General features: G+C 35.4%; 1 protein-coding gene across 3 annotated transcripts in view; it reads left to right on the top strand.

Moving 5' to 3' along the window:
* LOC105345931 (homeobox protein prospero) overlaps positions 1–12,815 on the top strand; it is a 20,239-nt gene extending 7,424 nt beyond the window's left edge. For 2 of the 3 annotated variants that reach the window (XM_011454304.4, XM_011454305.4), the window contains exons 3-5: positions 2,874–3,023; positions 8,544–8,688; positions 11,546–12,815. In XM_011454304.4, coding sequence (XP_011452606.1) covers positions 2,874–3,023; positions 8,544–8,688; positions 11,546–11,731 — 481 coding nt within the window. In that variant the 3' untranslated portion in view covers positions 11,732–12,815. Of the gene's footprint in view, positions 1–2,869; positions 3,024–8,543; positions 8,689–11,545 lie in introns of all 3 variants that reach the window. The other variant, XM_066087131.1, reaches the window with a different exon arrangement.
* The last annotated feature ends 1,685 nt before the right edge of the window (positions 12,816–14,500 follow it).

Genomic DNA, 14,500 nt, shown 5'->3' with positions numbered 1-14,500 from the left:
ACAGAAAACTCTCTCGTTTGATAACCAAAGTAAAAATATTTTTTCCATTCTTGATCAACATTTATTGTCTTCTATAAATGCAAGTGATTAAGACATGGCCCATATTGATTATCCCTAAGGATGTTTTCTTCATGTTCTTTTCGAGATCTAATGAACCTGTACAGAGTCGGTTATTCGCAAAAGGGAATAGAAATGTGTTCTTTCATTGTTGTAGAGAAATTGAAAGCAGAATCACTTCGAAGTTCTAAAACTGACATTTTAACGTCTTGTTTTTCATCCCAATAATATAGCCAATTAACATTTATTGAAAGAGATAATCAATGTTTAATGAAAAAAATTTAAAAGCTGATACCACTACCGACTAGTTATGTCGCAAAGCGGAAGCAGTAGAGATACATGTATATTTCAGCCAATTTCAGCCAGTTGCTCACCATACTTTAAAAAACACTTTCAGAGTTCGAACACGAAGCCCTAGCACGTGCGTTAGATGACATTCTCCCTCGAACGAATTGGGCATGACAGAATGCCAAAAACATCGTCGCTGATAAATAGGTGTCAGATTAGGTATATGTCCGGAATATTTTTCAGATGGAGAAACAATTACGGTTTATTGCAGTGCCGTTTTTGCGATCACACCATTCTCAAGCTGAATTCCTGAAAGGTCATTGCGATGACCACGCAGCTGTTCAGTGACAAAACAAAATGTCGCTCAAGTGTAAAACAAAATCACCTACTGACGGATTCCTCTGATAAAAATATATCTACTTATTTGGGAAAATGATACCTTGCACTAAATACATAACTTTAACACGCTGAGAAAATTCTAATATAACAAAAACATTTGTGAACCATTTGGTCACCTTTTACTTGTGTAATAGAGCAACCTTGCAAGGGAAGTCTATGGTGTTTCCATGATAAACTATGCAAAATTGAGACGAAAGTTAACTTTGGTCACGTGAATGACAAATGATGATGGCCGCTCGCACCTGTTACCTCTTTCGTGATCAGTATCGTATCTCCAGGCCTTCTTTTTATTCCTGCGCAATAATGTAACATTCCGTCTTCAAGTATCATTCAAATTCAGAGCGCTGGCGCAACAGACTTCGTGAAGTTGAAATGGTCCCCAATATATGGACCCTTTAAGATGAATACGTACCTTTTATTTCACAGATATCGCAAGGTGGGCACAGGTGTTGTGCAATTTTGTTCAAAAATCGACATATTTCAAATAAGAAGTCATCTCCGAAGGGTTTCATTTAATTCCGACTCTCAATAAATATTAATAAATGTGAAGCTTTAACAGCAAGTGTAAAAGAACCTTATCACCAAACTGTCTCTGAGTAGCATTACATTTTCACAAGTATGAAGTTGTTTTTGATGCCTTATAAGAGACTGGTATGTTCTTGTGTCAGCTGAAAGATCTACGATCAGCTCTTAAGCGTCTCAGATTTCATAAGGCACAGATGATCATTTCAAATTACTGGAAATCGTTTCAAAAACATTTTTTCATGTCGATCGTTAATTGTAAAATTGATTGCGTTCCTTCCCCGAAGTGCTTTCTGTATTATTAAATATTAATTAAAGATGGTCCAACACACATTAGGAAAGTGGAAAAATATAACATTGAAAATGTTCTTAGAAACTAGAAACTCCCAAAGGAGCGATACCAACCGAAACACTGTTTTCTAATTGAGTTTCTTTACACAAACTCGGAGATGCAGCAGTGCTTTAAAGAGCGTCGTCTGCCAGCATCCAAAGACATCGGTTTTTGATGAAAAAAGAATGCTATTAAGAAAATTAGATTTCATCCAGAACATATTATTTCACAATAACTGGTTGCGTGTCATTCGCATTGTAAACACTTGCGGTCAAGTGAATTCACTTTCCAACTATTTCATCTTTATTTCTGAATTTAAAAAAAAAATTGAAAAGTAAAATATAGAACATGCAGGCTTTTGTGAAACTGTTAACTATTTATGACTTTGATATTAAAATTGCTAATGTTGTTGTTGGGGGGGGGGGGGGGGGGGGGGGTAAAGTGATATCTCGGTGTAACCTTTTTTTTAAGTAATAAGAATTTACACTGTAGCAAGTGGGGTGATTGCGGTAATGGAACAATCATCGGAGCCCCGATCAACACTATTGTTAGTAATCTTGTTGAGAAAAGAGAAAAATTTATACAAAAGAGTCCTGATGAATCAACATCAAAGCAAAAGTTCTAAGCCGACAGGCGCTCTCTAAATCTGCAGCGATTTATGACGCTTTCATTTAATTAAGTAGAAATCGGGCGATTTCTTAGAATTTAAATATCACAACGCGTTAAAAACGACCATCAAGACATCGACCTTGCCTAGAATTATTGCATACGCTGTACCGGTCCGTAAAACGCTGGGTTTTTTTTTGGTAATTAACATTATGTCAGTTACTTACATTCCTGTCTTATTATTTTTGGCTGAGCAAGTGTGAGAATTTCCTGACTTCCTCAAAAAAAAATTTATTTACGACTTTTTTCTCCTTTTTTAGATATTTTCTTAGAAATGTTGTAATTCAGAACCGTCTGTCATTCTGTCTTATGGCACAAGATAGTACATGTATATTATAAATGTATTCCCAATATTAGCAGAAAATGTGATATATATATTATTCTGTGGTTTAATTTCATATTTTTCGAAATTCGTTTACATGCAGTGACTCTTTTTATATTAAAAAGACAGGGAAAATATTTTGAGATGTGTAATTAAATTCTTGCAACAGCTTCACAACTATATTATGATATGATATTTTAAGAGAAAATGATTTTTTTAATTAGTAAGCAGATTTCAGATCTATTCAATGGACTTATCTATATTATGACCTTAACTTGCATACACCAGTACTTTGACCCCTATGCACCTGAGGAAAGCCAAGCTGATGTTCTTCTATGTGCGCTATCCAAGTTCCGCCATTTTGAAAGTGTACTTCCCGGATGTCAAATTTAACAAGAACAACACTGCACAACTCGTAAAATGGTTCAGTAACTTCCGGTAAGTTGAAAACATTATCATTTATTTATTTATTCATTTGTGTCAGTTTGTATATTTAATTTTTATTAGTAAAACGCCAACCCACTCTATAAAGAGATACATGTAAATATTTATTTTATTTTAAAAAAAAAAACTTTATAATTTTTTTTGAAAGTGTGTGTGTGGGGGGGGGGGGGGGGGCTATTAGAAATGTCAGTTTAATAAAAGAAGAAGTCTGTTTCTTGTTTCCTTGGCAGCTAAATAAGATGACAAAGGCACGGAGATAAAAAAGCATTCCCATCTTCTGCAAATATTGAATAAATGCTTCCCTTACCATCGTTTCCGGACAATAGAAATATTCTGTCTTCAAACAGATATTTTCGTTTAAACAAACTTTAATGTAATTCTGAATCGATTGCTTTCTATTTGTTCTATAGATTTCTCCACAGTTAATATTGTCAGAAAAACTCGGTTTTAATACCATTAACTTTGTTGATTTTTTTTACCGGTGCGATTTCCTTTTATCTCTTTAAGTGATGTTATAATCTTAAAATGAAGAAGGACAAAAAAGCAATTACCTACAATGGTTTAATTGCAAAGTGAACTAATGAATTCCATTTTCCTGCTCACATATTGGTCAATGCATCTTTGATGTAGTCGGTAACAAAATATACCATGCTCCCCTGAAAGTGTCATTGTTGATGTCTGAAACTCTGAAAGTCGTAATAAATCATGTATTGTTCCGTATATCAGTTATCTTAATCGTTGTTCTGTCAATATTTGAAATTGATTGAAACGAAGTGGTCTTTGTTTGCTTTGGAGGAAGAGTTTTCTACAGATACCCAATTGTTGACCAAAAAAAAAAAATCGAAGACGAAACGGTACCTTTCTAGTCTGTCATGCATAGACATTTATTACAATACAAAGAATGAAAGAATTTTTTAAGTATGTGTGGGCGAAAAAAAATCTATGTTAAATGCATCAGTAAAGTAATTTTTTCTAAAGACATAAAGGGGGGGGGGGCGCGTTTTTCTCTCTCTCTTATAAGATTCGTTTGATATAAAAGATTAAAGCAATTGAAAAAAAAATAATTTTTTCTGTAATCTGACAAAATGTGTAGATTTCCTAGTCATCCAGGTTTCCTGAGGCTCTCGGTGCTTCTTGAGATACAAGGTTACATAACAGAGGGAAAAGCGCGCTATGACAGTTCCCCTACTTCAGTGTTAACCTCCTTCCTTCCTAACCGTGTCATTTGTATCTCAAGATAATATTCACAGGAAATTAATATTCGAGTGATGAAAACAAAGTATAAATAACAAAATTTATTCCCACTTTAGCCAGCCCCTCGAAACAAAGGATTTATTTTTCTTGTCTGGTGTGATGAATTGGTCTTTTCGCTTTTTCACCGTCTATGCAAACAGAAATATATCGGCTCTACCGCGATTTGTCCATATTAATCAAAATTATTGTATTTATAAGAACGACTCTCGGAACACCTGCCGCTATGGGGAACCTTACACTCAAGAAACCCCGATGACAGGCGACTTAATTTACTGGTGTAGGTACCCGATTCAATTATTAAAGCCATTTCTCCAACCCCTTCTCTCTCTCTTTTACAACAGAAGGGCGCGAAATCAACCAGAAAAAGAGAATTAAACTTTAAACTTAAAAGTAAATAAGAGATCTTGAATTTTGATGTAACTAAATAAAGCATTATTGAGATCACATGTTCACGGTAAACATCTTACGGACGATATTTGAAAGTGACAGCTGTGTAGTATGGGATAACATTTCACCCTATCCTTGTCCTTGCACGGTATAGTCCTATCAAATTATCCCTTGTTTGCCTTACTAAGGACAACAAAAAGCCGTGCATTGGAAAATTATGGACTTTTGTACGTAATAAAATTCATGCAGTTATGTATTCGAAATCTATGGGAAAAGAGATTTCTAATCTTTCACAAAATGTTATCTTGTGACCTTTAGAAATGATGTAGATTTTGTCCTGTGAGCGGCGCTTGTCTTAATAGCTTTATGACTTGCATCTCCCATCTGCTTACAACTGGCCCGGTTGGTGAGCGACCAGTCTTGTAACCTTTTGAGAAATTGAACAATTACAGCAATTCTGAGGGATCACTGTTTCCATATTATATTATTACAGCGGTTCATGGAGAGGAAAATTGACGAGGCTCTCAAGGAAATTAGGCATTTTGAGATTTGACTAATGATCAGAAAATTATGTCTGTCAAATTAAGTAGCCATAGAAGTAGAATGACTGCAGTATTGGTAGTTAGGAAAGTTTTATAGTTCGATGAGAAATAAAATAAGAATTACGCTACGCTCAGGCCGCGATGGTCCGGATACTAAAGCGTCGATGACAACATTATTGGGCTCTAATGTGGGGGGTGGAAAGGGGGTGGATACGGAATATGTCATTATTAATTGTCTTCTTAATTACACTTTTATTCTCTCAGTTAGGCGAAATTTTAAAATGATGATGACGAAAAGATTACATTACACACAGATAAAATAGCTATATTTCATAAATAAAAAAATTCTCGAATATGTATAACACAATTTTAAATGCACAATCACATCATAAATATGAAAAAATAACATTTAATAATTATGCTAGTAAAAGAAAATATAAAAATAAATAAGATTTTTTTAATTCAAGAAAAAATAAATAAATTGTGTGGAATGTGAGAAAAATTAGAAAGTGTTCAGGATCTTTCGTAATAATTAGGTATTTTTTTATTATCACATCTTTATAATTGCTTTTTCCCTAATTCGCACTGATAAACAAAATATCGACATAATTCCTTATCAACATCGCAATGCCAACAGGTTTCTCTTCATTTTTCCCAATGCCGATATTAATAAGATATTAATTCTAATCTTCATTTACCGAAAGAAACGAACGTAAGTGCAAATTAAATTTGCCCTGGTAGGGAAGTGCGGGTTTCTGCGACAGGTGTTGACGGAAATTGATATTTTCTTTGTTTGAGGAAGTTCACGTTATATGTACTTTTTGTGTGTATGAAAAAAGAAATTTACACTTTATTGAAGAAGTTGGTATAAGATTAATTACTTGATCGCACGGCTTTTGTTTGTATATTGTTCAAAACTCCCAATTTTCAGCACCAGGGTTTGGGTAATTAGTCATTCCATATAACAACAAACTATTTTTGGTTTATACCCTATCCCTAATGGCGGGAAATTCGCGCGGGTAGCCTTGATAACACGGAAATGTCTAAAGTGACTTGTACTGTGAACTAAGGTCTGTAAGTGTACATTTCAAATATTACTTTGTGTGATGGGAGAGGGCGGGGCAACACCAGATTGTTCCAAATCTCACGAGAAACCGACGAACAACGCGTATCGCCAACACTCATCACTGAATTCTTCATTGATAATAGGAAATATGATTTATGTTGGGGAATAGAAATTAATAACATCGGGTAGCATTAAAAGTGAGCGCATATAACGTGTTTCAAAATAATTATATAGCGAGAGGCGGAAAAATTAAAGAAGTTGATGCTAATATGCAATTGGAATCTGGCCTCAAAATAATTAATGAACATCCAATTAATGAATATTGTGATTTTCCGATTTAAACTCGAGTCTCGAAGCAAATCAAAAGTGCTAATAGATGGAACTTTTCTCATTGCTGTTTTAACAAATGAAATTGAAAGTTCGAAGCGCCTCTTATTGAATTTTGGTGAAGTCCCAACTCGTGACAGCTGCCTTGCAGCCACAAACTCCTAACACGGCCGGGGTATCCCGTGTTCTGTAATTAGCCACAAGTGCCCGGCAATTTTCTAGTAAGAGAGAGTTGTCTTTCGGCACAGAAAATGACAAAACGATATTTCTGCGAGGACAATTTGACTTTTATGGCTTCTTGATTGATATTCCGTGTACATCATTTAGCCTGCCCACGATATCCACTTTTCCAACCGCCACAAAACACAGTATTAATTCTAAACTACATATTGGAAGATAATAATCAATATGATTTAAAGAAAAAAAATTCTATCTTTGTTTTGGTCAACAGATGCATTTTATGATATAAAAAAATAAACACCATTTCAAGTCTACATCCGCCTTAATAAAAAGCGCCAATAAAAGGTGAACAAGTCTTTCTTAATTCTAATAGAATTTTCACAGTCTGCGAGATTAGCGAAAGGACAAATATCTCGAAGAAAAAGAAAATGAGAAAATAAACTCTCATAAATTTGGAATAAATAGGCTCGAGTTTGTTGACTCGCCGACATATTGGGGGGAGATTTGACGCTGATACAACTATTTCCAACTAATTTACTGGACAGGATTTCGTCTTTAATTTGTTATGTCAACAGTCTTTAGTCAATAGTATAGAGCAGAACAAATAAAGAATATTGATGACGCGTTAGTCACTACACGTGTTTAATACCCCCCAATAGTTCCTTCATGGCTTGGACAAAGTCGAGAATGGTATTCCACCCTTCCCAAGATCACGTGACCCTCCTCCATTATGGAGACTACGCCTTATGGAGTTTTCCATGGAACCCAATGTTTGCCGTTGCCTGATAAGACTCGGATTATTAGCCATATTACTTCGACTACAAGAAATTCTCTCAATTTTGAGCCAATTTCCCCCATTGTGTACAAAGACACTTTAAACTAATTAAGACGTTTAACTCCTACAATCTGGGTATTTATGCGTTTCTGACTCACGTCGCGGACATGGATACGGTTCTAAGATGTCTAATTTTCCTTCTATTAATCTCCAAGTTTAATTTTATTTTTCGTGTCATGTGAAAACAAGAGGCAAGCAATTGTGTCTAGACACTGCATGTTTTAAAAAGGGTAATTTTATCATATACCGGTACATGTGCATACAAACTGTCGTGTTACAATCACAGAATGCCATTATGCTAACATAAAATTATGCATATCTGTAATCAAATTCAATAACTGACAATACTATTTTAATTTCTTTCTTGTGGGAAAGGGGCGGATGTAGACTGTCCTTTTGGTCAGGGCAAACTTCCATCCTTTAAAGTCGTGGGAACTCAAATTTCAGAAAGTTCAAGAGTAGAATAATCATGGTCCCCTTGATACGCTGTGGTACACTTTCTTTGAAAACTGAATTTTGTCCTCATCTGTGTAAAAGAGGAAGTAATTCGGGATTATGAAAACAAATATAGATATTTGAGATGTGAAGACTTGAATGATATAAAACACCGCTAAGGAAGTGACGAGCCTTTGATGACAGTCTGTGCAAGTTGCCTTAAGTGTATATTAAGTAATCCTAATTACGATGATTCTTTAGACTTAAATAGCCTATAAATTTCCATCCGTCTAGTCTATTATAAACTTTGTAGCGACAGATTTAGAAATCATAAGATAACATCGTGTGTTGAAACTTTCCTTCAGTGCCTGGTGGTGCATGGTACCAGCCGACTCGCACTCTTCTTAGATTATAGTTATTTCTTGTTAATAAACTTGACAATATGTAATCATGCTAATTATAATGAATTTCCTTCTTTTTTATTTCAGAGAATTTTACTACATTCAGATGGAGAAGTACGCCCGCCAAGCCATTGCAGAGGGCTGCAAGTCCATTGATGACCTAGTGGTGACCACAGAGTCCGAACTCTACAGGGTCCTCAACCTCCATTACAATCGGAATAACCAAATCGAGGTTAGCTCAATTTAGACCCCGATCCCTTGCTTTAACATCATTGTCTCTTGGCCAAACCGTAATCTCCTCTGTTTCCTTCTTTTACCAAATAAACCATCAAAAAGGAAATGAAATTCAAATATCTTTAAAGCACTTCCACCAACTGAGGCTGAAAGCATTGCTTGCTTTGAACATTTACATGATATATCTTCCGTATCAATATTCTGCAAATTAGAATGAAACAATTGAAAACCGTTTAAAATATTCCAAAAGTGATAGGGAAAAATTGCTAAACATGGTCTTTTGAAGTAGAAAGCTAAAGTGTATTTACAATTATCAATCCTGCTAGATATTAGTGATTGCATCCAAATTGAGACTTTACGTGAGTAAATGTGTCACAAACAACGAAGACCGGTTTCCTCAATCCCGCCCTGTCTCTTCGGAGGCCGAGAAACAGAGTCCCAAGTCAACCGTGTGATTTGTTGGAACCCCTAGTGTAATTAACAGATGAGAAAGATCGAGTTTGCGTTTCTGTGGACGATTTTTTATACGAAGCCCTATCTGTCTTGATCTTTTTAGAAACATCATTACTCTGTCAAGACAATTAATAGGGGGGTTTGATGACGACAACATCTAAGTAAGCCTTGCTTCTCAACAACGGTTCTTTTTAATCAAATTAAGTGATATTATTTGCATAAAATTCCCCCATGAAAAGTCTCCAAAATCCACAAAGCAGAAACGTCGTATAAATCACATTTCGGTCACGGAAGAAAGAAAGACACCATGTATATACTCTTATGATTAAAAATGAAAGGGGATACTTCTGTATGGAGTAATATAAAGCGATGACAATCGTTGTGAAATAACAATGATATATCACATTAATTATTGATAAATTACTCCCAAATCGCCATCTCCTCTTCGTGTCTGTAACTTCTAGGAAGAAATTCCATATCGCCAAATGGAACTTTATCAATATCCGAATTATTGCTAAGATGATACAATTAACTAATGCCTGTTTACTTCAAGTTTATTAATATTGCTATCTACAGCCATAAGGGACCACCTTTTCAATCTACTTGAAAGTCTTGTTCTCTAGAAGTGTTGTGGTGTCGGCCACTAAGACCATCTTTTTAGCTCACTAACATTTATTTTCCGCCGTTTCTGATCCCCGGGGGGACACTCTGCAATACCAAACAAGGGCCAGCCAGATAGAAAAGGAGATATTTCTCAGACAATACCCTAAAAAGCAGATAACAATCATGGATTCTAACTCAGAGTGTACGTAGCTCTGTAATTCCAAGAAAACTGCAGCGAATACAATTAATTGGATTGAAGTCGGTCCGTGAGTTTTTTGTGCTTCATCAAGACAAAGTCAATAATCTACGACCAATAGAAAGAGAAACCAGGTCTCTTGGGAAAAAGTTTGATATATACAATACATATTGTACAGAAAGATGGACCTTGTATGCCGCCTTAAGCCAGACTAGAGGTCGTTAAGTTAGAATTGATGTCCAACACACAAAGATCAACGAAACGGGTTGCTGATGACAAGAAAAACTTTGTGTTTTAGTTATAGGGTCATTTTTTTTTATTCAGTTGTAATTAACGAGCTTAAATTTAGTCGGCGAAGTAACAGTTTGGTGAAGAATAAATCATGCATTGCTTTAGTTATACTGAGGACAACACGTGCTAGTGAGAAGTAGTGGCTTATCAATCGTGAAATTTTGATGCTCTCAATTAATTAGATGCCATCTTTCGCGAACCTGTCGTACCACAAAGTAGCAGCTTGTCTTCAATTGCTTAATGATAATCACTTGACATGACAATCGTCGGACCGCCCTAAGCCAAATAAGGACAAGAAAACTGAAATATTTATTCCAAATCCGGATTGTACCGTAAACCATACGTTACACTCACGACAGACCTTTAATTCCTGTCAGGTATTATGCAAAAATTTCTGGTTCAAATTGAAGGAACGCTAAAGATTGATTTGAATAATTAAGTTTGTTTGGCCTCTGTATGGGATTTGATATATGAAACTGCTACAGGAAAGGTTCTGTAAGATAAATGGTGTAAAGACAATTTGTAGTAAATAATGCAGCAGGTAGGAATTGCCCAGGGACCAGAAACTACCAGTCACAAAAATTTGTCAAATAGCAGCTGTAAATGATCTCATTATGCTCAGTAAGGATGATGATATATACACCCAGCACACACAGATATTGACGACAATTTAAAAGTCCTTCATTCATTAGTGATAGCAATGCATTTCACTATCTTGATAGCCGACTTCTCTTCGTTTCATGATCGTCTCGGGACGAAAAAAAAAGACCGTACCAGGAAACCATTAAAGAATTCTCGCTACATCGCTCCCCTTTTCATATTTCATTTATTCGGGGTTGAAATTAATAAGGAAAAGCTTGAGATCCGGAATCGTTAATTCCTTTCTTTATTACAGTTCTTCAAAAACATTCCGTGTGGTCCGTGGCTAATTTTCCTTGACGGTTTCATAAATCAGGTGGTGTTCGATTCGTTTTCGACAAATCCCTTGGATTTGGAGACTTCCCCTGTAAGCCTCCTTGTCAACTTAAACTCCATACATGTCTTACCAATGTAAATCAATTTCTTGGGGAAATCTGTCGGGCGAAATGAAATAAGCATGTCTCATGATCTCCATCAGCCGTCAAAATCTTCAGAATGCAATCACCGATGTCTTAACTTGTCGCTCTACCATTCCCGCATGCAGGCTCATCAAGACAGACGTCTTGTTTTGCTTAAACCCTAAAGAACGAAATTTAAGTAAACCTATAAGCCGACCAAGTACAGCTGTGGTTGCTGTATCATCTCTCTCTAAATGTTCTTTCTTTTGTTTCAGGTGCCCGATAACTTTAGAATTGTCGTCCAGGCCACACTTCGGGAATTCTACAAGTCCATCGTTGCCTGCAAGGACTCGGAACCCTCTTGGAAAAAAGCCATATACAAAGTCATTGCAAGAATGGATGACAGTCTTCCGGAATATTTCAAATCGCCCAACTGGATGGACCAGCTGGGAGATATGTAAATTAAAACTTAGACAATTGTTATTCTTATTATTTGAATTAATTTTTTTTCTCTCAATACCTTCTCTACAACGTTATAATAGTGCAATATTCCTATCTTGAATTCCAAACATTTGTCATTCCAAAAGACATTTTATTGGTTCATATATACCTATTGTTTTGACTTTTTTCCAGTGCTATATAATTTATTTGTTATTGTTCAGATGTCAAAATTTAAACTTGACATTTATATGACAATTAACAAGCATCGTTTTGACATTCCATTTGCATGATGTACACGAAATCCAGCAACCTCCACCATTTTTTTACTCCTATGTGACAATACGGCGACCTATACAAGAGGAATGCTCATAGAGTACAATCTAGTCATAATCTCAAACAATATTAATCCCGTAGTTATATTTAAACCATTCTTTTTTTACATTAATGTGCAATGTTCAAATTCCAACTTTGATTATTATGTATGTTGATAGAACACATGTCTATGATCGTATAATTGATGTGCACTAGATTCGCAAGATGTGCTATTTTGGAGACATACAGGATGTGTTCGGAGACATTCCTTAATTGTTCTACACTCATGCACAAATTTTCCATGATTCTACAATTTTTTCCTATTTATCACCATTTTACATTTTGTTTTTGTCTTTAATGATTTGTCGATGTTTTACAAAACTAGTCAATAATTAGCGATATGAGATTATTGTCTTCTATTATGATCATCAATTTAATCATGTATTATTGAAGGCGAAATTTGATTGGCAGCTTCATACCTTACCTTTTTGTCATCATAAAGAAATAACCAATCATTTTGTTCCAGTTTTGTACACGCCTTCTTACATGTGTACTCATATATGAATAATTCCATGCAACAAAACTGACAATGTAAATATTTTTTTGATGATGTTATAATCATTATTATTTTTTGTGCAAGGTTGTTTGTTCTTTGACTTTTCCAGTATTGAGATGTACAAATGTACTATAGGCGACAAGTGTTTTATATGCAGTATGTTAAGTTGGTTTCAATTTAAAAGTATTCTTGTATTCGCTGTAGAGTAGTTACAATAAAATATTCAGACCAATGAATTCATTTTTATTCTTATGACTTCAAGTTTATGTTTAAGGGGGGAAATTCGTCTCCTTAACTCAATGGTCAGTCTTTCCCAAACAATTAATGACTTGATTTATTGAGATGATGATCAAGACTATCACATTTATATGTTAAAGGAAATCTTCAAATATCAAGCGTTAGGTTAGCTTTCATATAAAAAAAAGATACAAAAGAAATAATTTTCCCCAAAATCAGCCAGGTGAAAAGAGAAAATCGAAGAATGGTCAGAGTTTAATTTAAAATACAACATGAAAGCCGGATGGACGAAAGGAAAAAATGAAATTTGCTGTTCCGCATGTCTCGAGCTCGTTAAAACGAATCGTTTTATTAGAAATATTTATCAGATATTTCCGACAAAGATACGGCTCTTATTGGATTCTATTGTGTGTTCGAAACGCCACTGACCAAGAAAAATAGACCCCTGGCTAGGCTTTGTCCTAAGTTTATCTGGGTAAGATCTATCATATCAGTACCCTGACCACAGATTGTCATAAAACAGACCCGAAAACGAGCGCCATTAAACTCTCGTGTCGGACATCGCACCTGTCCAAAAATTTATGACAAACATGCCAAGAAGTGGACAGTGGTTTCACAAAAAGTGTGGACACCTTTCCCCGTGCCTCCTCTTTATCAGTCAATCATGGGGGGACTCCACAGACGCGTTAATGCTGTGATATGTTAACTTAGAGATTCGGCTTTGATTATCTTTTTGAAAATTGCTTTGACAACTGGCCCAATATCAACGGCTTAGAACACAGAAAAAGAGGAAACAATTGTGGCCCGAATCTATAACATATCCAATATGTTTTCACCTCTCAGTAAACAGAGCGGCTCGCTCTGAGGTGAGATTCTTTGACAGTCTCTATCTTGCATCTGTCATGAGTTGTCTTTAAGTTCGTAAACTGAGTACTCAGCAAATAAAAAACCATAGAGAAGACAAAGAAGAACGGAGTGTTACTTGTTGTAAACCCCATTTATTTATTGTCTCGTAAAACCTCTGCAGAGGCCCTTACCCCGATCATAATACGTCTTAAAGGGGTCCCGATTGTCGTCGAGTGGGTACTGTTGACATAGGGTCTTTAAAGGAAGACTAATTGGAACGCGGGCTTAAGTGATGTTTTCTTAAGAACATATGCTTTTAATGGCATTATCATTGTTGAGGACAGGGCAAATATCGGATTCTGATATCATCACGATTTAGATAGCAATATGCGATGAAACACTCGTTATGTTCCCGGACGGTCAGAACTTGGGGGAAATAATAATACTTATATAAATTTTAAAAATAGTGTTTATTATTAACAAACCTTAAAATGTTCATTACCGCATTTTCAATTATATAATAAAACATCATATTTTATTAACACCGCTAAATTATAGTCAAATACATTGCGCTTTTCATTTATGAGAAAAATTGCAATTGAGTATTTGTTTATTCTACGTTTAACTTCACGGCGGATGATGACTAATAAAAAATCGCTTTGTTTTGTCTTTAAATTAAAAAAAACAAAATATATTCGACAGAATTCTTGAAAATACATGAATTGATTTTTAAGGAAGAGACGCCAAAATATTAACACCGTGATTCATCCCAGGACTGAGGTGGCAACAGGAATGGCTAAGACAGCCTCTCTAGCGATCCATCACAGTGTCTGTAAAA

Source organism: Magallana gigas, chromosome 6 (genome assembly GCF_963853765.1).
Source record: "Magallana gigas chromosome 6, xbMagGiga1.1, whole genome shotgun sequence".
Classification (NCBI taxonomy): domain Eukaryota; kingdom Metazoa; phylum Mollusca; class Bivalvia; order Ostreida; family Ostreidae; genus Magallana; species Magallana gigas.
This window is presented reverse-complemented; position numbering and strand designations above follow the sequence as displayed.